This window comes from Asparagus officinalis, chromosome 1 (assembly GCF_001876935.1).
Source record: "Asparagus officinalis chromosome 1, Aspof.V1, whole genome shotgun sequence".
Lineage (NCBI taxonomy): Eukaryota > Viridiplantae > Streptophyta > Magnoliopsida > Asparagales > Asparagaceae > Asparagus > Asparagus officinalis.
In genome coordinates, this window is record NC_033794.1 from 114,919,589 (window position 1) to 114,945,588 (window position 26,000).

Genomic DNA, 26,000 nt, shown 5'->3' on the forward strand with positions numbered 1-26,000 from the left:
TATCCCCATCATTGTCGATAGAATCTCCTTAAGTTCTCACTTAAGATGTGCTGCCTTATTGTGCAAGCATCTTCATGAACTCCTATTTCCACCACTTTTGACCCATAATCAGCAGAATCAACCTAATTTGATCCATAATATCAAGAAACAAGACATAATTTCCACTACTTTTGCCATAAGAATAAAGCCCACATGCAACACATATTATAGAAATTAACACAAGGACCATTGATATTACCGATCAGACAGATTTTATGTACAATAATAACTTGACCAATTATACGTATTTAACCCTAATCATTCGGATCAATATTTTATACAAACAAATCATTCAACATCAAATCCAGAACTTTCACATCAAAAAACGGCCTTTAACCTGAAATCCATGGAAAATGATATTTTCATCAAGTAATTATTATCATCTTTGAGATTGAAGAATGATTTCCTTATAGAAAGGATATTTAACTACTAATTATTATAAGGCATTTAAGTTGCTAATTAGTCTAATAATTTAGCAAGTTTTGAGGCACTAAGTTTCGTTACGTTACAAATAAAACCCAAAAAAAAAGCCAAGTATGAGGGTTGAATCCTAATCATTAGAGAGTTCTACTACGAATTAAACTCCCTACTTTAGGACCAATGTTTTCTGACCAAAAACTCATTTTTCATATAAAAGCCCTAATTTTCTCGTCAAAAAACTACCTTAAACCTAAAAAATAATGGAAAATGAGATTTGATCGAGTAATTACCGTCCTTGAGGGGGAGCAAGCACTCGTAGGAGATCTCGAACTGGAACGGATTCAGAAACGCAGCAGGATTGTCGAGAACAGTGACGTTGGTAATGTTCACAGCGCTCATATCGAAACCCTAGGCCCAAATCCCCTCATCAACGCCGAAACCCTAGACACCTAAGCGAGAGGAGAGATAATGGAGGAGGGGATTATGTAGAGGGGATTGAGAAATGGCGGGAGAAGTTTGAAATTTTTTCGGGGGGTTTGATGGAAAAAAAAGGTGGGAAATGGGAACTTGGGGTTTTTGTGGTTGAGCTTGATGAGAGAGAATTTTTAGGGTTTGATTTGCATGCTCGGGTTCGGACAGAGAGGGAGGAGGACGTGGAGTGGGACCCAGTAGTTGGAAGAGAAAAGCTTTTTAGCTGGGCCTGTTTGGTTATTTCCCAAAAAACCGAAAAATGGAAATGAAAAGCAAGAAATCTCCAAAAGTACAATTTCACATATTTTCATTCCTAAAACTCACCCACAACATCTAATAAAATATTATTTTTATCCAACAACTCATCCACCACATCTAATAAAATATTATTTTCATCCAACAACTCATCCATCACATCCACCACATCTAATAAAATATTATTTTCATCAACAACATCACTCAACTCATCTCATCTCATATTTAAAAATCACCCACATCATCCAATAAGATTGTGACAACTCATCTCATCAAATTAACATTTCATTTCTTTGTTTTCATCCCAAAAAGTTGTGAAAACACTTTTCTTAATCTTGGATCACATCACCCAATAATACAATGACAACTCATCTCAGCTCATCTATTTTCTTATTTTTAAGAAATAACCAAACAAACTTTTTTAAGAAATTGATTTTTTATAATTCATTTTCTTATTTTTTTCGCCAACCAAACAACATCAAAACAAGTTTTTTTAAAAAATCACTCACATCATCCTATAATAAGGTGACAACTCATCTCCATTTCTTTGATTTCTTCTTTTTTTTAGCAAACCAAACACTCCCAAAATAATTCTTTGATTTAATAGTTTTCTATTTCTTTGATTTTCCCTTTTTTTGGGGCAAACAAACAGGCCCTTATATATAATTAACTTCTATTTGGTACCCAAAACCGTCACCTGATGATTTGTGGGACCCAAAATTATAATCAATTATTATTTAGTTTGCTATATGTTCTTAGAGAGGCACTAGGGGCACACCATGAACCACACCTCTAATCACACCTCATCTCTTGCTACAGTGCACCGGGTCCCCAAATGAGATTTAATTTTTAAAACTCATTTGGGGCCGGTGCACTGTAGCATGAGATGATGTGTGGTTTATGGTGCACTGTAGCATAAGATGAGGTGTGGTTGGAAGGTTAAAAAGGTGCCGTTGGGTGGCCAATCCGTACGTGCTTGTGTATACATAAAGCTACGGATATAGTAGCTAAAATCTATAATTGATAAAATACAATTATGAGTACGGATGTGGAGTGAATTATTAAATTCATATCTAAAATATTTAAATATATGATAATCGTACAATTTTAATTGTTTTAGCTTATATAATTAATACATTTGAAACTAATTTTGATAAACCATAACTTTTTAGAAATAAAGAAAATGTTAATCAACTCTCTCGCATACTATGAACTATTTTTTTAATATTATTTAGCTTTTTCTTGTATGTTTTGTTTCCTCATGTATATCTGTATTCATAGCCAATTTTAAGTGGATATGTATGTAAGTTTTTCTTATCGAAACATATCTGTATTTGTGAATAACAAACGGATGTGAATGTCGCAAGTCACATCGACAGTCATATTTGTATATTATACCAATATGGATACTAAATATCTAGATATGAAAACATAAGCTAAATTGATTAACTTTAATGTCTCATTTCCCAGAAAGATAGATTATTTCGAACTTCGGAGTATAATTTCCATGTAACAAGAATCATACTTGCATGAACATCTTCCTCCTCTCCTCTCCCCCGATTAGTTTTGAAACGAAGTTGAGAGAAAAAAAACTCTGCTTGCGGTTCTCATACCACACACAATGTACCCATTCTACTGTATCATCAAATCAACCACTGATCAAGGCTAACACTCCTTCATTCCACTTTGATGAGAAATTTTCCCAATTGCAACTGTCCAAAACATGCACATAACAGTACTAGTAACATGATTGTTGTTTAAACTGCATTAGTTTCATTTCTCATTTAATACAAATCACCACATCAAATGCTAGAAATTATGACTTAGAACTAATTTCTCTCCTGTGCATTGTGCAAATGACAAATGACAATAGAGACCATTCGAACACATACATTAATGTTAGACATTGTTTAGCATAGACTTGATATAATCCATAGTTTAAACCTTATAAACGCCCTACGAGCAAGAACTTGATCCCCAAATATGATGGGGGAAAAAAATCCGAATATACAGGTTTAGCTGAGCCTGAGTGTTAAACATAGTAACAACACTTGATTATTCATTAGATTTTATTTCTACTCTGAATCTCAATCAGAAGAGCTTGTGGCACTTGGGCAACAAAAGAATAAAGTTAATGACCTTTTAAAAATGTTACAACAAATAAATACATACAATTCAAAATCAGTAATTCTTCAAAATTTTGTCTACTGGTACACCATCAGCGACCAGCCAAGATGTAACATCCTGCCACAATTAAAACACCATTGGCACCAATTCCATCATAGAAAATTATAAAAAACGAAATAAATTGTGAACAAGCATAAACATGTGCATGTCATGCGAGAATAGTTGATGAGAGCTTAAAGTTGGCTTCTACAGGATGACTCAGATAGGTGCATATTGTAATAAATCTTGTGATTTCTTGATTCCAGACTAACTGTAGGCAAAAGCTTTGATGTTTGAGATCATCTGATGTGCTAATTACTGAACGACCATCTCCAGGCCAAAGTTGAAATCTGGTAGCAAAGTAGGCCAATCCCAGAGGAGCCTTCTCTACTGAATAATTGTGTTTATAACAAACCTCATTCGTCAGTTAGTACTTTCATGAATAAAATGATGAGGATAATGATGAAAAAATATTCACCATTATGAACCTTGAACTAAAAAACCTACTATCTTTGAAAACCAGGAACACAAACAAAGTTATTAAAGTCTACTTTAGTGCATTATATTTGTTTTAAAGTACCTAAGGAATATCACATTTGTAAAATGAATAATCAGACATATATATACTGATGTCTTCCCCCCCCCCCCTAGAAACCACATTAAAAATAAGGTAATTATACCGAAACCACCTTTCGATTTCAATTTAGACATAAACCACCTTTCAAGTAGAGTTTTTTTTTTTTTTTTGCAATCAACCATCTCCTAGTAAAAATTTCACTAAGAAACCAAATGTAAGGTTAAAAATTTCAAGTTCGATGTACGTGAGTTCTATCCTTAACAAAATCTAAATACTAAAGAAAGGAATTCACGTACCTTGAATGTGAGTTTTTAAGGATACTTTTGGATTTTTAATGAAAATTTGACTAGGAGGAGTTGATTGAAACAAAACCCATTTTAAAGATGGTTTACGTATAAATTAAAATTGAAAGGTGGTTTCTGTATAATTACCCTATTTTAAAGGTGGTTTCTAGGGGGAAAACTCTTAATTACACCATTAGATTCCTTCAGTAATATACTAATACTTCTTCAGACAAATCATAGGAGTTTTCTCTAGCTTACTCCTCACTGGTGTCAATGGTTTCAAAGGTTTTCTACTCTAGCGACTAATATGCCATAGGTCATGCGACTAATATGTGTTTGGTTCAAAAGTCGCTGCTGTGGAATTCATTATAACTTTGTTCGATTACAACAAATTCGAAAGAATAATCTTTTTATAAGACTTTTTCTACACAACAAAACAAAAATTACAACTCTTGAGAAACAAACACGAAAATCGTCTATCAATTCTCGTTTTCGTGGGACTTTGCCTGTGCCGGGAACGCTTTGGTTCGTGGACCGCCGATTCACAGATCGTGAAGAGGGGGCTTATGATTCTAACTTCGTTATCGAAGTAGAAATTGAAACGATATCTTATCGAAGTAAGATAGTCGTTCTTCTTAAAATCAAGTCGAAGCTTAATTTCAAGGCGTTGCAAGAAAAGAACCCAAATCTCTGCTCTCTCTGCTCTGGAATGCTCTAACAAATGCTCGATCCTCGTCAGAAGTGACCCTAGGGGGGTATTTATAGCCTCAAGGGTCAGTAACTGCAAAAACTTAACAATCGAAGAAGTCAGTACGGCGAGACAGTGTTTACTGTCTCGCTGGGCGAGACAACGTTTGCTGTCTCGACCCGCGAGACAGTAAATTTGCTGTCTCGCTCAGCGAGACAGTAAATGCTGTCTCGGAAAATGGCAGTTTCTCGCTGTAACTGTTCTCTCACGTTTCAAACTCCGTTATTTTGGCAGTTATCCACGTGATTTTCGCCCATGATGTTTCCCACGTCCCTTGGCAGTTAATGGACACGTGTAGGGCAGTTACAAATGTAGTTTTGACTATTTCAACACTGTCTCGCTGGCGAGACAGCAAAGACTGTCTCGCTGGCGAGACAGTTCATACTTGTTTTGATTTTTCCAAAACAGTATGAAATCCTTTCTTGTGAATTTTTGAGTGATCTTCTCTATGCTTGGGATATCTATTAGCATTTTTTGACGCCTACAGATACCCCCTCCAAAGTATTCCAGACTCATTCTTTTATAGAGGAGCATGGGATACTTTGGATAAGATAGATTTTACTTACGATCCCTTCAATGCTTGGCTGAATAGATCGTATGAAAGGACTTGTAAATGGCTTCAATGTTTAACCTCTTCTGCTGTTAGTCTATCCAGTTCTTCGTAGAATAGCTAACGTTCTCCCGGCGTCGCGTTTATCGCTTGACCGTTGTCGAGATCTTGAATTGAAGTTGATACTTGCTCTTGTGAATTCAGCGTTTACCATTGAATTGGTATATCCATTGAGAATTCCTCAGGTTATCCTTAAGAATATTCAGATTAATATTCTCCAGAAACTTCCTGTTGAGGGTGGGAATACAGTTTAGACTCGTGTACCCATTGGAGTATTCCACTGTTCCATAGTGCAAAACAGAAAAGTTTACTGTCTCGCTCGGCGAGACAGAGTTTTCTGTCTCGCTGGGCGAGACAGTGTTTTCTGTCTCGCTCGGCGAGACAGAGTTGTCTGTCTCGCTCAGCGAGACAGAGTTTCCTGTCTCGCCCGGCTGCTATATAAGTCGGGACTTAGGGTTTTAGGGTTTTTTACGTCGGATTTTGGCGATTTTTTGGGCGATTCTTGGGCGATTTTCGACCAGTTTTCTTCTATTTCTTCTCCTCTTTGTTGCCGACTTGGGAGGTGCTCTTGTTTGGGAAGATTTCACTCAGATTTCAAAGGTTTGTTCTTCCCCTTTTCTCCAAAATTTTGACTCTCCTTCAACTGTGACTGTGCATGCATCATTTCGGTTGTATTTGTCCTATTTTTTGTCGATTTCATGTTCAAAATCTTAACCTTCCTCTTGGATTTCAATGTAGATCACATACTCATCATGTCGCCACGTAGAGCTCGAGGGAAGGGAATCCGACCGACTGTTCAGAGCCCTGAGGAGGCTGCCCCTGCTGCACCCTCACGTGGAGGTATATTTCTTTCACCTTTTCACGAATTTAAATATTGTATTTCGTCCATTCCATATGTATGTTCCTATTTTTGCTTGCAGATCCTCGTTTGTATCCTTTGAGGTACCTTCGAGAAGAGCCGGTATCCTCCTTTGAGGGGATCGACGCTTAAAAGTGTTTGTTTTGCTTTGACAAAACACACTTCATAATACACAGGGGCGATTTTACATCATCCCATATGTATTGAAAGGTTTTGGTATGCCGTTATAATGCCCGCATACCTCCTTTATACATATGGTGGATAGAAAATCGTCACACCTGTTATGAGATAACGACTATATCTTATAGAATGAGATATACCGTTTTTCTCTAAAATTTTAGGATGACACTTACACAATTTATGTGTATGCCTCTTTTATCAGTCCGATTTCCTTCTACCACATTTACTGCTGATGTGATTACTGGCCGGAGTAGCGTGACCCACTCTTATTACGAGGGGATCCCGTTAATTGAATTCTCTCCCCAGTTTAAATCTGATTATAACGGAAGTGATAGTGAATTAATCCAGCGAGGTAGTTGTCGTGTTCTACGACGATTAATCACAGATGCGCCCTTGATCTCGGAGCAAGACTCGAATCAATGCATAAGGAAGCCAGATTTCTTGTTTGGTGATTCGGTAAAAGATCCGAAGATTGCTTTCTGCCAGCCTGCGCAATGGTTGCACCAGAGTGGATCATCATTCTTATATCTGCCTTTTATCCCTCGGGATCATTCACTGTTAATGTTCAGGAACCTATCATTATCCCCCGGGATCACTCACTATTAATGTTCAGGAATCTATCAGTTGGACGTGAGATGTTCTGGAAGTTGACTGAAAATCACGAGCGTATTCATTGTGGTTTTATTGGGAAGGAAGCCAACCCAGGCTCCAGTGAAAGAGCTCATGTGCGGGGGCTTCATCCGGGTATCTTGGGACAAGATAATATACCTCAGAATGAAAAGATAGTGCAAGCCAACACCGTGAAGAACCGGTTAGCGGCAGCGGGCAAAAGATTACCCAAAGAGACTTTTAGATGCTATGGATGGGTCCATTATTCTGGGGACAAATGGTGGTGGACCAGGATGACCCGATATGTGTTAAACCGCTTTGGGCGAGAGTTAGCAGAATTAGGGTTAGATGTCCCGATTCGTGCCACCATGCATGGCCTACAGAGTAGTGTAGGTCATTTCCTCTGCTTGTTCGAGATCTATAACCCGGACACTAATACATTCTTTACCAAGAACGGGGAACTCGGAGTACCACTGCATGAAATGATGCAGGTGTCTGGTTCGCCTATGGGCGATGTTCCCTATCAAGAGTTCTTTCCAACTAGCAATCAGCTGAACAAGATGAAAGATAGCTCAACTGTGACTCATGATACTTTATGGGAATTGACTTGCCATTATCATATAGCCATGGCCGAGATGGAGCCCAAAGCCAGAAAGAAGTCTCCTCAAGTCAGTTTAAAACAATTCGCTGATTATCTCTTCAAGAACCTGGATGTCCGTTCGGCAGATGTGTGCGGATTGTCTCCCTTGAGTACGGATGAAATTAACCGTTTGTTAGAGAAAACCAACGCGCAATCTTATACTTCGCGCTCAGAAGATGGATTTTTGCACGGCACTAAGTTCCGCTCTTATCTGTGGCAAGCTGGTGTTCCGATTAGCCCTACTGCTCTGCTGGCGGGTTTTCTAGCCTTATGGTTAAAGAGATGTGTAGTTCCTCATCAGTCCGCAGATGCGATGCCAATGGAAGTGTTGTATCCGGCCGTCCAGCTAGTTACAGGTCGCAAATTATCTTTGCTTCCCGCTATGGTGGCCGATATTCATAGTGGATTGCGGCAACTAATCTCCGCGTTCACTCAGAAAAAAAAAAACCTTCCCGCCAGCCTGTCCATTCCGAAGTTGGAGCTACCCTACACTTATCTGATGACTTGGTTAGTACTTCACCGACCAGATTTAATGGAAGCTCCTGAGACGGCATATTCTAGCATTCCTTTGTTGCAGAGTCTCGAGAATTGCAAATGATAATCGAGCCCGGCTTCGGTATCAGCTTCTTCTCCGCTGTCCGTGCCATGGGCCGATGGTTCAGTTTCGGACTCAGCACCATAAAGAAGGGAGTCAGTAAAGTAATTTTCTAACCCCTTGAATGGTTGCTTATCCGCGACCACCGTCTTGACCTCCTCATTAGTGTCGACATATTTCAAACACTGATGGAGGGTGGAGGGAACTATAAGATTACCGTGGATCCATGGGCGACCCAACAGTAAGTTATAGGAAGTCTCCGCATCGATCACATAGCAGGTGACTTCAGACTTCAGATCTCCGAGTTGACACTTCACCCGGATTTTTCCCAACGGTCGTGACCCGCTTGTGTTGAAACCATAGATAACCGTTCCAGTGGAGGCTAACTTGCTGGCGGGAATTCCGAGGTGGTACATCAAACGAAGTGGCATGATACTAACAGCGGAACCCGGATCGACTTGGATCCGGTTAACCATGCTCGAACCGATATATCCAGTAAAATATAACGGTCTATCATGCTTTGAATTCCTGACTTGCATGTCTTCTTTTGTGAAAGCAATGCAAGGAAATTTGGTGGCTGCCAGATTGCAATGCTGCACTGACGATTCTGGCTCTTCAGGAGCTGGCTTGACCTGAGTTAAGAATACTTCAGAATCAGCCAAAGCTTCTTGTAAAGCTTCTCTGGTTTCTTTTGAGAGGCGCAGCAACTCGTACAATGTGATTCTTGCTGGGATATTAGCCAGCTGAGCCATAACGTCGAAACGATATGGTGCGTTCGAGCTTTCCGGTTTGTCTCGTCCAATCGGTCGACTAAAACGAGACTGCTTCGGAATTTGAACCTCTCTGTGTTGAGGTTCTTTTTCTTTTTGCTTAACAACTTTCTGAGGTTTTTCAGCTGCTACTGGTGGAGTTATGGCTACCCCCAGCTCCGTAAGAGTTTTGGCATTTGGATCTGAGGTTTCCGGATACCTATAATGGTACTCGTTTCCACTTCTTGTAGCAAAAACTTCCTGTTCTCCATCAGAAAGTGATAAAGCTGCTATATCCTCATCGTTCTTCTCGGGAATCGCCGAGGCTCCATAGCAGGACTTCTCCTTTCCCTTGCCTTTTGACTTCTTCTTTGATGTGGGTGTCGTCCACTGTTCATCTTCAAGCAAATCCGGATGAACCCAAAGGATTTCGCCGTTGGGGGCTGTGTGAGATACGAGCCCCTTCTGGCGCTGTCCATGAGGGTCATCGTTGATGGTTTGCATCTTGACCTTTGATACTGGCTCGGCTTGAAACCAGGACAAAGGAACCGATCCGAAGCTAATAGAGACCGCGTTTGCGCCTACCTTCTTCTCCTTTGGCTTCGGTGTCACAATACCAACATCAATCAATGTTTGAATTTTATCCTTTAAAACATAACATGTCTTAGTAGGATGGTGGACCCTTCTGTGATATGCACAATACTTTGGGTCATTGATCTTCGTTGCTTCTTCTTGGTTTGTGACCGGTGGAAGCTTGATCTTGTTGTTCTCTAACAAGTATTTGAAGATGACCGGAACTTCATCATCTTTGAAAGAGTATTCCTTTGGGAATCTGGGCTCAGAATTCTTAAACTGCTTCGAAGGCTGTTGATTCTGGTTTGGCGCCAACTGGAAGGATGATTGTTGCGGTTGTTGCGGTGGCTGTTGTGACGTCTGATGTGCGTCCACAGCGGCTACAGACCCTCTTCCTCTGCCTCGAGGGTTAAAGTTCTGCTTTTGATTTTGATTCTGATTATTAGCTGGTGGCAAACCTCGCTCCAAATTCTTTCTCTTGAGGAAGCGTTCAGCTTGTTCACCTCTTACTTTCATCTCTTTCCAAGTTTTAGAGGGAACAACCCCCACCACTTCTAATACATCCAAGGACAGATTATTATGACATGTTTGCAGAATAAATTCCTCAGTGAGTGGATCTCTGCAGTTCACCGCTTTGTCCCGGAATCGTTTGACAAAGACATCAACCGATTCCCCATCCTTCTGCTTCTCATCCAACAACGTGCCGATCGAGACTTCCGTGTCGTCGTCGAAGAAATTGGTGAGGAATAACTCTTCCATGTCTGCCCAGCTAGTGATACTCCCAGGCTTAAGGCGTCGGTACCAATCGAAGGCAGGCCCGCGAAGGGTTCCTACGAATGACCGGACCATCAGGGCTTCGTTCCCAGATATTGCGCCGAGATGCGACTTGAAATAGATCAAGTGCTGAGTTGGTGAACCCCTGCCATCAAAAGGAGTAAAGTTAATCAAATTAAATTTCTGGGGATAAGGAATCAGGTCCCACTCCCTCGGGTACGGGTATGGGATGCCCGTTTTCTTCACTTCTTGAGCCGTCATCAAAGCGTTGACTTTGCTCTCAAGATCGTGCATCTTCTTGTCCTCTTCCTCGCTTTTCTTCAAATAGATCTGTGGAGGTTGAGTGGCTGACTTGGTCGGATCGCTTCCGGAGTTGTCTTTATCTGGAGGAGGATCGTCAAAGATAGTCTCATCCTCTTCATTACGCCGGCTGGATTCCGCCTTCTGGCTCGACTCCGGTTGGTGTTGCTGAACCTGCAAGTCTCGCATCTGCTGCATAGTCAACTCCATTTCGGTTTTGAACTCAGCTCTAATTTCTTCGCGTTGTTTAGCCAACGCTTCTTGCAGCATTTGAGCTAGTTGATCCGGCGTGATCGCGAATGATTCTCTGGCTCGTCCAACACTGGATGCGGTATCGTCCGATGCAATAGCGGAACAAGTATCCGACAATTCTTCATCTGAAGATAAACCCTCGTGCATTCTCCTGTAATCTCGACGTAAGTTGGCTCTTCTTTGTAACCGCGCCATCCTTTGAGAAAGACCCCGCTCAACTCTCCCTCCCGGAGAGAAATCAGGGTCGTAGTTAACTGACTTTTGCTTTCCTTTATTGGTCATGTTGATAGTGACCTCAGGGAACTCATCTTGTCGGATTACAGGTTTCTTTTTGTTGAAACGTCTTGTTTTGGGTCTTGACGCTTCATTGGACAATCTTTGAAATACGGAGACTCTTGTTGAATTATTCTTAGAGCATCCGCATTCTGTCAACACTGCTTTAATGAGTCTCTCGCAAGCGCAATGAGACTCATTTTCTCTGACAACTCTCTTTCTTGAGTTATCTTTCTGATAGTACAGCTCATCATTATTGTGATTCGAGCAACCTATCTTTCGCTTTTGAACTTTGTTAACATGCACAGGACGACTGGTCGTCGCCTCTGAGCGATCCAAAGTTGAATGTTTAAATCCACCCCCTTGCGGGTGTGGAGTTTTCAGAGGTCCTAAACGAGAGTGAACTGGTATTCTCTCGTTTTGGACTTGTGCAGTTCTGACAGGAGGGTGTTTACGACCCCCTGCATATGAAACCATTAATGGTTTATTTGCCGAACATGGTTGTTCCTTGACTGGGGCTTTGCCTCGATCATCAACTGAAGGACCAAGGCGATCTGCCATTGTTATCTTGAACTTGGACAAATCTGGGCTAACCCAGGGTTCTATTAGTGTTGCAGTAGACGGGCCCGGAATAGATGTTTGCGGCGTTTTTGGCATCCAGACTTTACGATTCTTCGGTGACTTTTCAGACACCGTTTCTTTCTTGGTTCCTTGCGCTTGTTGACGAAGAGCGCGAGTTTGGGCAGCCTTCGCCTTACGCCTTTGTATCCGTTCCTTGAGGGTTGAACGGGCCCTTTTGACGAGAGTCCACTCCTCCGTCGTAAGTTTTGCAGAAATACAATTATTTTGCCGTTGGGGCAATTGAACCGCTTTCTGTTTCCTCGACTCTAGGTCCGCATAGTAATGGACCCCGTCGGTTTGTTGCATGGCCTTAGCCAATTGTCGAGCACGGCGCTGACGCTGTCTCTGACGAGCCCTCTTCGTCAGCACCGGCGAGCTATTCATCATCGACTCCTTAAGGGATGTGGAGTCGTTTGGAGCAGGTATGTTGCAGATGGGTTCCTTAGCAGCAATTGAGTAGGAACCTTTCACCTGCGGTCTTCATTGACACTGCAGACTTGAGCTTTTTCCTAGGAGATGAAACTTTCCTACACTTGCGGGGTGAAGAAAGTTTTGAGGATGAGGATGATAAATACTCCTCAAACTTCGCCTGATCGAATTCGTATTCGATCTCTTCATTGATGATAATCTTGATCGGTTGCGACACCGCGGTCTCGGTAGCGAGACCGCTGGCTCCCACTGTGGTCGCCAGCTTGTTTGGTTCAAAAGTCGCTGCTGTGGAATTCATTATAACTTTGTTCTATTACAACAAATTCGAAAGAATAATCTTTTTATAAGACTTTTTCTACACAACAAAACAAAAATTACAACTCTTGAGAAACAAACACGAAAATCGTCTATCAATTCTCGTTTTCGTGGGACTTTGCCTGTGCCGGGAACGCTTTGGTTCGTGGACCGCCGATTCACAGATCGTGAAGAGGGGGCTTATGATTCTAACTTCGTTATCGAAGTAGAAATTGAAACGATATCTTATCGAAGTAAGATAGTCGTTCTTCTTAAAATCAAGTCGAAGCTTAATTTCAAGGCGTTGCAAGAAAAGAACTCAAATCTGCTCTCTCTCTGCTCTGGAATGCTCTAACAAATGCTCGATCCTCGTCAGAAGTGACCCTAGGGGGGTATTTATAGCCTCAAGGGTCAGTAACTGCAAAAACTTAACAATCGAAGAAGTCAGTACGGCGAGACAGTGTTTACTGTCTCGCTGGGCGAGACAGCGTTTGCTGTCTCGACCCGCGAGACAGTAAATTTGCTGTCTCGCTCAGCGAGACAGTAAATGCTGTCTCGGAAAATGGCAGTTTCTCGCTGTAACTGTTCTCCCACGTTTCAAACTCCGTTATTTTGGCAGTTATCCACGTGATTTTCGCCCATGATGTTTCCCACGTCCCTTGGCAGTTAATGGACACGTGTAGGGCAGTTACAAATGTAGTTTTGACTATTTCAACACTGTCTCGCTGGCGAGACAGCAAAGACTGTCTCGCTGGCGAGGCAGTTCATACTTGTTTTGATTTTTCCAAAACAGTATGAAATCCTTTCTTGTGAATTTTTGAGTGATCTTCTCTATGCTTGGGATATCTATTAGCATTTTTTGACGCCTACAATATGCCATAGGTCATGAGCCAGTTTTAATCATAAGCTGCTTACACGAACCAATGGTCTCCCTATGATATCAAAATTCCAGAGAGATTTATTTAGTTACTTCTTGCACTGTTTCAATCCTATGTTTCAGAACAGAAGTCCCACAAAACCAAACTCCACAATTTCATCATTCCTTCACTTGCCAATAATATTGGTACCAAAACAGAGTGTGATAGTTATTAAATGCTACCAAACCAATCCAATATGCTTGAGTCTCTTCAATATACAAATGACGAGATTTAGCACAATTATGTTGATTTCTTGAAATGGCACAACTTCCCATTACACATGAGGAATAACACAGCAGAAACAGCAAAGGGTCTTATCCCCAAAAATTTTTAGTCACTGTAGGTAGACCTCTTCTCAATTCAGGAAAGTCTTAAAATTTCCCCTTCTGTTAAAATTAGTAATCATTATATTACCCTGCTAAATTTGGTTTTATTCCTAGATCCAGCTCCTGTTCCAACCATTCTCCTCTCTCTCACGCTAAGCCTCGCCTTTACAGTGAATTTCCAAACCATCTCCAAGCCAATTTACTTTAATGAACATGGCCAGTCAATATGCAGCACTCTAATTATAAAGGATTTCAAAAAAGGGCCTGATCAAAATTAATGCATGAGATTGCCAGTCAATATGCAGCACTCTAAATATAAAGGATTTCAGAAAAGGGCCTGATCATTAATGCTTGAGATAAACTCTTGTAGGTCAACAATTTTTGGCAGGTAACACTACATGCAAACAAGGTGCTAATACAAAGACCTATAAGGGTAACTGACAAGATCATATGAACAGACAAATATTTGAATCAATTCATCAAAGTTTTTCCTTTAAATTTCTTTAACTTTCTTGAACTAAAACGAAGTATAGACAAATGTATAATACACAACAATGTAATACATCTGAAGCCAATAATCTTTTGCCAAATGTACATAAAACCTCACAGTTGTGTAATTTGAGAAAGATGACAAACCTCAGTCATTTGTCTGTGTCCGCAGAGCACTGCTCCTGTCGATAAAGGATCTATAATATGCTTGGCCTTAGAAAATGCAGCCTGCAATATATACAAAACCAGTTTCTTACAGGTGATGAGCCTATCAAACACCAAAAAGAGAAAAAAAATATCATTTAAAACCATACACTCCTTACCTGTACGTAGCCTCTTTCGCCTCTCCATAGAGCATCTGGTCGTGATAAAACAGGTACAACTTTAACCCCTGTAGCTTCCCAAGCCTTGAACCTATCCTGAAGGACAAAAGAGAGTAACCGGTAATTAACCTGAATTTATCTTTTGATAACAAGATTAAGATTGCAATCTACACAGGTCATCTTCCCACCTGATAAGCCATTCTCTGGAGATTTCGAGCCCCATAATAAAGTCTCACATCTGATCTTTTACTTGCATTAAAACCAGATTCAATTAGTGAGCGGATCGGACTGCCACAAGAAGGTTGAAACTAGAGATAAGTAGTGGTACTAGAACTACATAAATATCAAAATTACATAGCAGATAACAATTTACCTCTGTTAAACTTGTCCAAGTACATAGAATTACACAACTATTTAGTAATTCCGCTAGCAAAAGGTAAAATTAAGGTGCACTCAAAATACAAGGACAACCCTCAAACACTACAAGAAAATGGAAGAGTAATATGTGTCTCAATTCTATCTACTTCAAAGTGGAAGAATATATATTTACCCAAACTGACAGGAATATTGCAAGATGATTACTCATTAGGTATATATGAGGCCAAATATTGCTTGAGAAAATTCAGATCCAGACTTCTTCTCCTTCTCTTTCTCCCTCCACTCCTCTCTGATCCTTCACTGGTAGGTGTTAATGTGTTATTAAGGGAGAGTGAGCCATATGGTTCCTCATGTTGTTTTGAAAACTTGCTTCGTAAGGTTTTGACATATGAGAGAATAGGGCAGCCATCATTAGGTGAAATAGGACTAATCAGATTAGTTTTTGAGAGATTACACCATCATGAGAGCCACTAAAAGCTATATTTTCTCTACTTTTTTCTCAATATCTATGTCATTTAATTCTAATAGTTTACTCAGATTTTCAGTAACACGTAAGAAATGGGAAAATAAATTCTTGATCTCTCTTTCCTTCCTGCTGGATCTAGGCCTAATAAACAAAGATGTCGGTTGGTTCGCCCCAATTTAGATGATACCAGGAGAAAGACTGAAAGAGACTAAGTTGGAGACAAGGTTGATGAATCTAATAATACTGTATTAAGTATTTATGTTGTCCTGCAATAGGAGGATAAGAACAGTTTTTTTAAGGAATGTAATGGAACTTACTATAGTTAATATAGGCTGGCCTTAATATTGCATTTGGCCAATTGAAGTCTCCGAGTGAGTTACTCAAGTCACTACAAACCTTATCTCGATTTAACTCCATTGTGAACTGCGCTAGAGATTTAATTCATTAACTATTTGTAGATCATCTAATCATGTTTTTTACACTACATATGCTACTATAGCTCTTTATATAACTCATATTGCTCATAACATTCCAGTTCCTATACCATTTTCTAGATGCATTATGCATGTCCGACAAAAGCAAGAATGTTTTCTCATACATATGTTCATGGGACCCCAAACACTTATCACATATCACCAAAATTTCAATTTTACACTTGATAGTCCCTCAAATCCTGAATAAAGAAAATCTAATATTTGGTAAAAACTTAAAATTGTATATTACCTTCTAGAGTTGCTCTCAATTGTCTCAAATTACGGATAGCTTCCACTCCCAACCAAGAACGTCGTCCCAATTAAGCTAACAATTGACTTTCTATTACACAATTCAAAGTAAATTTGAATAATCATGTCCACTATTAAAGCTACATGAGACGCAGGTCATGAAATCGGAAATCAAGTAGTAAAACAATAAAATTTTCTTCATTAATCAGAATTCCACCATAAAATCCAAAAAAAAACCAATCTTTACCAAAAAAATAAATTCAACACGATAATAGTTGCAACAACAAATTCTCTACCCCACATGTTTGGGGTGTGCTACATGAATCCTACTCCTCTCAGTTCTGTTGACAGTCATCTCCTCCACTAAGTTAACCATTAACATATCATTCTTAAAAGCTTCTAACAAACTCATCTTACGCCTACCTCCTATGTAGCACGGACACGGATCCGACACGGCCATCCGACACGCCGACACGAGGCAAATCCTAAAAAATACATAGGATACGTGTGTTCGACACGTGTGTCCGACACGGACACGACACGACACGGCTTCATGTTATGCGTGTGCGTGCTTCATAGCCTACCTCTAGTCCTCCTTTCTCCAATAATATAATCTTCTCATCACTTCTAACTGGTGCATTCAAATGATGTCCGTTACAAAATGATTTTCTCATTTTGTAATCTCTAACCTCCTATAAAAGCACTCCTTTCTCATCCCAGCGTGAACCAAACTATACATAGTAACACTCTGATTTCTGCTACGACATCATAATAATATTCAGAACAAGATCACTTCCAACATTAAAACACCCCCACAAATCAAGGGAAAACACATTATCTTAACAGCTGGCTTTTATGGTAAAATCACCCAAAGATTTCACTTTTCCCAAGAAACATGAAAAGGAAACAGCAGATCCAACCTGATGGCAGACCCAGTGGCGAAGATCAAGACCGTCTCGAGCCCTCGCACCCTCTCCATCTCGAACCCTCTCCCAATGACTCCGCCGACCTCGACCAAATCCCCTCTCCTCATCCCGCAGATTCGCGTCGGCCACCGAACCCGCGATCTCTTCACCAAGAAGCCTCGAAGCTCCCCCCTCGCGCGGCAGCCCCCGCGGCGACGCGATGGCGAGGCACGGCGCCTTGGCGAGGACGGGATCCGGAGGCGGAAGCTACTGTCCGCGGGGTGGTGAAAATAGCTATAACCGGAGAGATCGGGCTGAATGGGAGACGTCGACGGAGATGTGGAAAGAGGGAGGGAGTCGGAGGAAGCGGCTCGACTCGAGTTAAGGGAGTCGGAGTCCATGGAGGGTAGCGGTTAGGGTTAGGTCTTGGCTGACGGGCCGCCGAGGGAGAGAGGAGGCGGCGGTGGGCGGAGGACGGGAATTGAGAGGCAGGAGATTTGGGAGAGAGGAGGCATAGGAGGAGGAAAGGAGGTGACCGCAGACAAGGACAAATTTTCAAAACAAACCTTTTTTAACTTATTTTTAAAAAACGGTATGTTTCAATTTTAATTATTAAAACCGATCTAGTTTCAGAGTCGGTTTTGAAAAAAAAAAGTGCTCAAACTTTACAAAAGTTAAACTCTCGTAAAGTTTTTTTGTTATAGAAGTTTTTTACATAACAAAACTTTACGGGACTTTAGCTCTCGTGAAGTTTGGGAACTTTTTTCCTCAAAACTGACTCAGTTTTAACCCTCAGGTTAAAACTAGATCAGTTTTGATAATTAAAGTAAAAACATATCTTTTTTTGAGAATATTTTCGTAAAAAGATTGGTTTTGAAAATTGGTCTCTTTTTTAAGTGGGAGATTGGGAGACTCGAGAGTGGTTTGGTCTAAGACGGCAGCGAGTGGGAAATTGTGGGTTCAACTCAACCGGATCGGGATGGAGACACCTGTAATGAGATTTTTTTTTTGGTTAATTGCTGTTAGACCCCTGTAATCTGGTTGTTTTGATCTACGAACACTCTAATTTTATTTTTCGCGTGTAAACGCCCTTAGTTAGTGAAATTTACCACGAACTTGCGCGTCATACTATTGCTTCACAGTTGCCTAGCATATACTTCAACATTTCATCGACTATGAAACATTAGAAACTGGGATATACATTAACAAAACGGGAAAATTGTAATTAAATACCATATAATTTCCCACTTCTTGCACTTAAATATAATTTCCCACTTATTGCACTTAAATATCATAGGTTGTATTTTGGTAAAAAATACCATAATGTTTTCAAAGTTTGCATGTTACTACAATCGATCATATGCAAACGTGAAAATTTTCACCCAAGTGTCCTCTATGATACTTACACGCTAATTTAGAGCTTTTGAACTTACCATATTTGTTAAATTTGCTGTTAAATCAACCAAATTTTTTTTAAACCTATCTTAATTCAACTTTAAAATATAAGAGGAGTGTTTCTAACAAAAATTTTAACAAATATTAATGGTTTAAAAACTCTAAAACTAGTATACAAGTATTATAGAGAAATATTCCAGCAACAATTTCCACATTTGCCTAATCAAAGGTAGTAACGTGTAAATTTTGGAAAATTTGTGGTGTTTTTTTGAACCAAAATACAACTTGTTATATTCACGTGCGACACTTGGGAAACCACATGCTATTTAAGTGCAATTAACACTAAAAAAATCGGAAAGAACCTGGCACAACACTCCACACTTCTACGCTCCAAAAATTAACTAAAGAAGGCCGCATCAGATAAATATCAGAAACAATACTTTAAATCTTTCATCCATCAAAAGCAAACTCAATCCGACATTAGAAAATACAATAAAGCTGCAATCAGAATAAGCAACCGTACCACAAACTTTAGATAGAATTTGGGTGAATTATGAAATGCGAGAATAAAAGCGCCTCCAATGCGCCTGCAGTTTCCGTTACATCTCCAAACACAACAGTTAAAAATGTAAACCCCAGGGCATCAATCAATCAACCAATCAATAATCTTTGCCAATGTCCAACGTCAGTGTCTCAATTTTCTGCCTCCAGCTTCCCATTTGGTTCCACTGAATCTTAATGGTGGCCATGGCTTCGGTGACTTTGGTTATGGTCGTGATCATGTCCATGCCGATGATGGGATTTCCGGTTATGGCGACTATGATGCTTGTGATCGTCATCAGAATCTGACATTGACTCATCAGCACTACTTTTTCTGTGACGATGCTTGCGCTTAATCCTGGCCCTCCCTCCCGCAGAATCAGAGGCTGAAGAATCATCGTCTTCGCTACTCAAACCCGACCTGCTAGAGTCTGTTCTTGAAGAGTGATGCCGATGCCTCCTCTTATGGGCCCGTCTCTTCCTCCTTGGTCGATCCTCCTCAGAATCACTTTCGAGCTCGTCACTAGTACCATCACTAGAGCTTGAGCTCCTCTTCTTCGATCTGTGCTTGTGTTTCTTGTGATGAGCCTTCTTCCTGCTATCGCTCTCACTGTCGAAGTCTGATGCTGATGTGGCTGACCTCCTCCTCTTGTGCTTTGAGGCCTTCAGTTTCCTCTTCTCTTCAGCGTCGGCCTCTGCCTTGGCAGCAGCTTCCAACTTCTGCTCCCATTTTAAAGGAGCTTCCTTCTTCTCGAGAACTCTCTTCTTCTTCTCCTCGACGAGTTGCAAGAACTTTTTGCTGTCCATTTGATGATATTAAAAACAAGCGGAACACCTGCATTTTGGTGAGATGATGCAAGGAAGTGCATCTCATAAAAGAGAAGAATCACTGTTAGTTCCTCCACATCTAATACCACAAACCAAATGGAAGAGAATATTAGTTAAAATAATTTTAAAACTAAAGAAGCAATAGCTTGTCATATGCAATTACAGGCATTAAATACTCTTTTATGCAAATGCCCTCAGCAATATGAAATAACATGCATCAATCACTCCTTAGTACCACTACCACACATGCATGAGAAAAAACACACACAGAGGGAGGGGGCGGCAAAAAACGATGATTATGGCAATGGCGTGCACAGGTTTTTCTTTCTTTCCTCTTTTTTGTACTGACAATACAAAATTACAAACTAATGTAAAGAATATAAATAACAAAAATCACGATGATACTAGCAACAAGCCAACTATATCATGACATAGGAAGACACAAACAAAAAAAGTCAACTAATTTATAATTCAAAAATAAACTCCAACATGAACTCACCTTTCTTACCTTATACAAAGTTATCCTCAATTTCACAGAAGAAAGTTGAGATGGTGGTCTTCCCCTTTTCCAACTGAAATATGATAATAAACGTAAGCAAATAAATACTTATCAACATAATTCCTAGGACAAAGATATAATGAGTATTGTCACGAAGAAAATTCATAAAATATACTGACTGTCAAGTATAGAATATAGTGCAAGCAATCCATAACCTTTACCAAGAAAAACTTTTAAATTTGATTTGTTTATGAGGTAATATGAGAATAACATGATCTCATCACTTTTCAGCTTAACAAGAAAAATCTGAAATTCAGATATGTTGTACGGCGTCATTTATTAATTCAAAAGGTTTCATCTTTTTTTATACGGAAATGAACAAAAAGCTGGGAATCATTTGCATATTATATAACAGGAACTATGTATTCCAAAAGTAAGCATTTGAACATGGATGAAGCAGGCAAGTGTGCATTAAGTTGCCATCTATGACACTGCATGATATCGATCACAAAATAGAACTCCAAACTTTAAGATGGCGTAATATTCAGATCATCAAGTCAATTATTGTTTATTACCATACATCAAACTCCATTTATATTAAATACTATCAGAACAATAAAATCAACTCTGAAATCTTTGCTAATAAGAAACACTAATGCCTAATTTAGATCTCGATAGAATAACTGCCCTACATTCTATTTTCCATGATAATAGGCTAGGTAATGGAAAACAATAAGCAGACATGTATCTATTATCTCCAAATGCAGTTAGCTGATTCTCATTTATAATGAAATTAGTGTGAACACCCCGTTACATTAATCCTGGTTTTAACTACTACAGCAATTTTTGATCTTTTGGATTGCTATAGTATCCCGCCTCTGCTGCAATATTTCCGTATGCTACAGTGATATTTTCAAAAAATCAGTGCCCAGTTTCGCGTTTGTTGCTGTAATAATGCTACAACAAATGTATTGTAGTATTTATTGTAGCATGAATAGTGAATCTTAGGTGCTCTCATTTGTATAGAGGAGTAGATTTACATTATGAAGTCAAGGATAGGGCAAACAGAATAATCAAAGATACTATACTATTTTTTATTCTGTTGTATGTTCTACTTCTTTCAAACGCAAAGATTATGTCCAACACTGAATCTAGAACTAGATCCTTGTCGAAATCAAAGAAATTTCCCAGCTGATTAAGAATAAAACCAGACCAGGCAGTCAAGCTAAATTCAAATTATTTTTCGCTTTCATTTTATCTATCTTGCATTTACTTAGGGACTTCGATATTTTCCTATTCTAATCTATTCTCAAAGGTACTAGACTATTTTTCGCTTTCATTTTATCTATCTTGCATTTACTTAGGGACTTCGATATTTTTCTATTCTAATCTATTCGCAAAGGTACTAGACACCTAAGATAAACACACAGATCACAACATCTAAGTCAAAACCCTAGACTTTCAAATTGCCAAGAAAGCTAACGACATTTATTTATTCACGCCAAATTTCAAGGTCTGAAGGTGTGGGGCAACAAAAATCAATTAAACATAAATTAGTTAAACAAATTGTTAATATATATATCCATTTTTTGTTAGGTTAACTTATATTCTTATTAATCTCTTGACTTAATACCTCCGAAATATGCAAAAGGGAGATCTAATGCTTATTTACCTGGTGGTCTTAAAGCACTTACTAGAATTCAAGTAATTAGGATTTCACTTTATTTTTATCTATCTTCCATTTTACCTGGCTGTCTGATATTTTTCTATTTTAATATATCTCCAAAGGTAGCAGACGAAATTTCAAAAGTCATAGATATCAGACAGAAAAAATCAAATTAAACTGAAACCAGTTAAACAAATTGTTAATTTACAACCATTTTAGGTTAGGCCAAAATACATTATTAGAATCATTAATCTCTTGACTTAGTACCTTTCAGATAGGCATAAGGGCACTTTTAACGTTCCCCTGTTAAATATGCCTATTAACGTTAGGTCTTGGCAGGAAAGTGGATGACTAATGACCTAACCACCAATTTTAACTTTTAAGGGGAGAGTAGAAAGTGCGCAAAACACCCCACACTTCCCCAAGGCATACTTTTACAATTCATTTCTTATATACCAAAGAAGCACTTAGTGTTGGGCCAACCTTATGTAGAGGAAGCAGGAACCTTAATACATTTTTTATACAGTAGAAATTTTGATCAATACATTGAAATACTCAAGCACACAACAGCCAATTCATTGAACAAAAACAAAACACCAACATGAGAGAAAATGCAAGTACGGCTAACAGTTTTAAAACCATGCCACCTGTTTGGTTGGCCAAGAAACCAAAGAAAGCAGTTATAGGAAATATATTTCCTATAACGGTTTCCTTTTCCTTGTTTGGTTCACACTATGAAACCAAGTGAAAAGATGATGTGGCACATTACTATCGGATGGTGCGACTAATTTTTAAGGAAACGGGTGCGACTCATTTTTAAGGAAGCCCGTTTCCTAGGTATTTGTAAGGAAAATGGTGGAACCCCATTCTTAATTGTTCCTTAACCAACTTCTTTTTCTTTGATTTCTAAGATAACAACCAAACATCCCCTTAAAGGACAGCCAAGGCGTTCAAAATTTTCAATGCATATATTAATCACAGTATAATTCCACCAATGTTGCGAACATTTCAAATTTTCAATTAAGAAGCAACTCTTAAGGTAGATAAATACTAAGGAACATTTCCATTCACAACATATCATAACCTAGAAAACCAAGATTAGGCATATAATTTATTAATATATTAAAGCAACGAAACAAGGGGATAAACCCCTATAAATCATTCCGAATTAGAAATTCACAATCTTCAAAAATTCTAGACACCTAAAATAGATCAAAAGATCTAAATCCAAACCCTAGACTTTCAAATCGCCAAGAAAGCCCCCAAATGTTCATCAATCCACACCAAATTTCAAGATCCACAAAGATCAAACAGAGAAAATCAAATTAAACTGAGATCATGGAACCCTAGATCGCAAGACACGACGAATTAATTAATGAAGGGGAAAAAATAGAAGTGATGAAACCCTAATTCTTACCTTGATGAGAGAAGCTTCGAGAGAAAAAAAGGAATATTTGCTCCCCTCTCCCTACTCTTTTACGACTCGGCGGGCTCGATTACCGTGCGGGCCGCCCACAGGCTTATTTATAGATTGCTTGCTTTCGGTGTGAGTCTCTTGCACACGTTTGGGGCGTTATGGAGGAGGGTTTTGCCTTTTGAAATGTACGGCGAATGGGCTCGTGACGCGTGGATGGCTAGATTACGGGTCTAACGAGTCTCTGCGTGAAATTAGGAATGATTCGGCCCAGCGGGGGTGCCAGATAGTTAAGACTATCTCCATCAGGAGTCGAAATTTTATCCTTCTCTCTCCTGTCACATCACTTTATTCCCCCTCCACATAATTCAACAATCTCCATTTTCTATCATCTCTACAGCAGGAGTTTTTTCAAAAGATTTTTACTTTATTTGGGACCCACTATAACCCCATCACTCCAACATATATACCCCACCTTATTTATTCATTTCTTTTTCTTATTTCATATATATTACTACTACTACTATTATTATTACTAATATAACTCATTTATTTTGTGAAGGATCCATTTGAAAAGGTTTGAAGAATATAGAAGCAAAAGCAAAGAGAAGGAGAATAAGGTGTTGAAAACTCAGATTTTTTTTTGTCTCCAAATTACACAAGACTACTCTCTATTTATAGAGGTGAAAAAATAAAAATTATTGATATAAAAATTATAAATTAATTCCTAGTATTTATCTCCCAAAATATCATTTAAAAGTTAGGAGTAAAACAAAAAAACCCAACCAATCAAGCCTTGACACATGGCTTGATGGGGGCATTTGATTTACTGTAGCGGGACCCACACGGAGAGAAAAACCAGAGGTGAAAATTTCACCTCTTGGGCTCCGGTTTTGCATTTCACCACCTCAAAACCTACCCGCTGGAGCAAAAAACCCCCCCCAAATATCTCTGTTGGAGATAGTCTTATGACTATTCTATCAATTCTTATCCACCCCCTCTAATGGGCCGAGGGCTTTTTAGCAGGCCTAGTATTATGGCCTTTTTGTTAGCGCCCGAAAAGACTTGTCTTGCTCTGGATCACACCCCACCTCTAATGGGCCGAGTGCTTTCAAGCAGGCCTAGTATTATGGCCTTTTTATTAGCGCCTGGAAATCTAGACTGTCTTGCTCTGGTAGGGAGGGAGGAGTTACAAGACTTTTTCTTGTTTGGTAGTGGGGATGAGAAGGGGAGGTGAGAAAATGAGTTAGTTAAAGTACAACAATACTTTTTTGTTAGAATATTTTTAAAATTATATCAATAAGCTTATATTTTATTTATTAAAACAAAAGATAAAATAAATAAATAGAACAAAGAAAGTATAAAGATTTGGGGGACTAATTTCAAAATACAATGATTTGTAGGGCTTCTTTCAAATTATGTAAAGATTTTCAGGACTAATAAATTTAAAATTTGAAGATAAAAAATAGGAGACTAATTCCAAAGTTTTTAAATTTTGGTGTCTAATTTCGAAGACCCAAATATATGGGGGATGAAATTTATGGGGGATGAAATTTAGAGTTTGGATGAGGATAATATATTTAATTATGTAATTATGAAATATTTTGGAGGATAAAATTGTAATTATAACGTAAATGTCCTCAATCCCCGTGTCTCTTTGATTCGGAGGGATTTTTCTCTCCTTTAACATCCAGTTCATTTTTAGCGCTCTCTCTCTCTCTCTCCTTATCTTACACTATTCTACATTACACTCCCTTCAAAATACCTCCTACCAAAGATAATTTTTTGTTGTTATCCCAATCAAATTAAGTCTAAACCTAAGGCCCCAAGCATTTTAGGGTGTGTTTGACAATCTATAAAAAACTGAGCTAGGATAAGTCTTGACCCAATTTCACTCGAAACGAATTTAGTTTTAGTTTGGATGAGGGGAGTGGTGCTCCAACCTAAAGCCCCTGGTCCAAAATAAAACTAGTTTAGTCAGCTTTTTTTTTTACCGACGGAAATGAGTCAATTTCAATCCTATTTTTTGCCAGAGAAAAAAATATCCAAAACTAGTCCAGAATGACAGGTTTAGTTATGGGTCAATTCTAGAGGGTTGTCAAAAATACCCTTAAGTTCTTAATTTACAATCGTAATAAAGTCTTTCATCCATGCTTTTCAAGCCGATTACACCTTTACATGAGTTGTATTCTTTTCATTCGATTTTGTTAGATTTATCTTATTCACCAAGTTAATCATTATCATATAATTTTTAGTTGCTTTTTGCAAAATTCTTTAAGTCTTAACTTTAATCCTCCTTTCTCCATTAATTACAAGTACTCTGGGGCACACGATGCGTGCATAACAAAAAAAAAAGTGAGGACATTTCGAATGGTTTTTGTGAGGATGAGAGCATTTGTGTTGATCCTCAAGTG

At 39.0% G+C, this 26,000-nt stretch overlaps 3 protein-coding genes across 6 annotated transcripts in view; all 3 read right to left on the reverse strand.

The window, feature by feature from the left end:
* LOC109829099 (probable histone chaperone ASF1A) overlaps nucleotides 1-1,101 on the reverse strand; it is a 3,924-nt gene extending 2,823 nt beyond the window's left edge. Inside the window, exon 1 of the mRNA XM_020396193.1 lies at nucleotides 750-1,101. Within this exon, the coding sequence (XP_020251782.1) occupies nucleotides 750-858 (109 nt within the window). The 5' untranslated portion in view covers nucleotides 859-1,101. The remainder of the gene's footprint in view (nucleotides 1-749) is intronic.
* LOC109829100 (fruit protein pKIWI502-like) lies at nucleotides 3,183-17,431 on the reverse strand. Its single transcript, XM_020396194.1, has 5 exons — nucleotides 17,260-17,431; nucleotides 14,962-15,061; nucleotides 14,774-14,869; nucleotides 14,598-14,678; nucleotides 3,183-3,429 (listed from the first exon to the last, which is right to left on the reverse strand). Exons 1-5 carry the CDS (start codon nucleotides 17,370-17,372, stop codon nucleotides 3,367-3,369), a joined length of 453 nt encoding a protein of 150 aa, XP_020251783.1. The 5' UTR covers nucleotides 17,373-17,431; the 3' UTR covers nucleotides 3,183-3,366.
* On the reverse strand, nucleotides 19,061-23,664 carry LOC109829101 (protein FAM133). Of its 4 annotated transcripts, none has more exons than XM_020396197.1 (3): nucleotides 23,590-23,664; nucleotides 20,516-20,579; nucleotides 19,061-20,014 (listed from the first exon to the last, which is right to left on the reverse strand). In XM_020396197.1, exon 3 carries the CDS (start codon nucleotides 19,984-19,986, stop codon nucleotides 19,375-19,377), a length of 612 nt encoding a protein of 203 aa, XP_020251786.1. In that variant the 5' UTR covers nucleotides 19,987-20,014; nucleotides 20,516-20,579; nucleotides 23,590-23,664; the 3' UTR covers nucleotides 19,061-19,374. The 4 variants fall into 4 exon arrangements, with proteins under 4 accessions (XP_020251786.1, XP_020251784.1, XP_020251787.1 ...); XM_020396195.1 differs by having other exon boundaries at nucleotides 19,061-20,048; XM_020396198.1 differs by having other exon boundaries at nucleotides 20,507-20,579.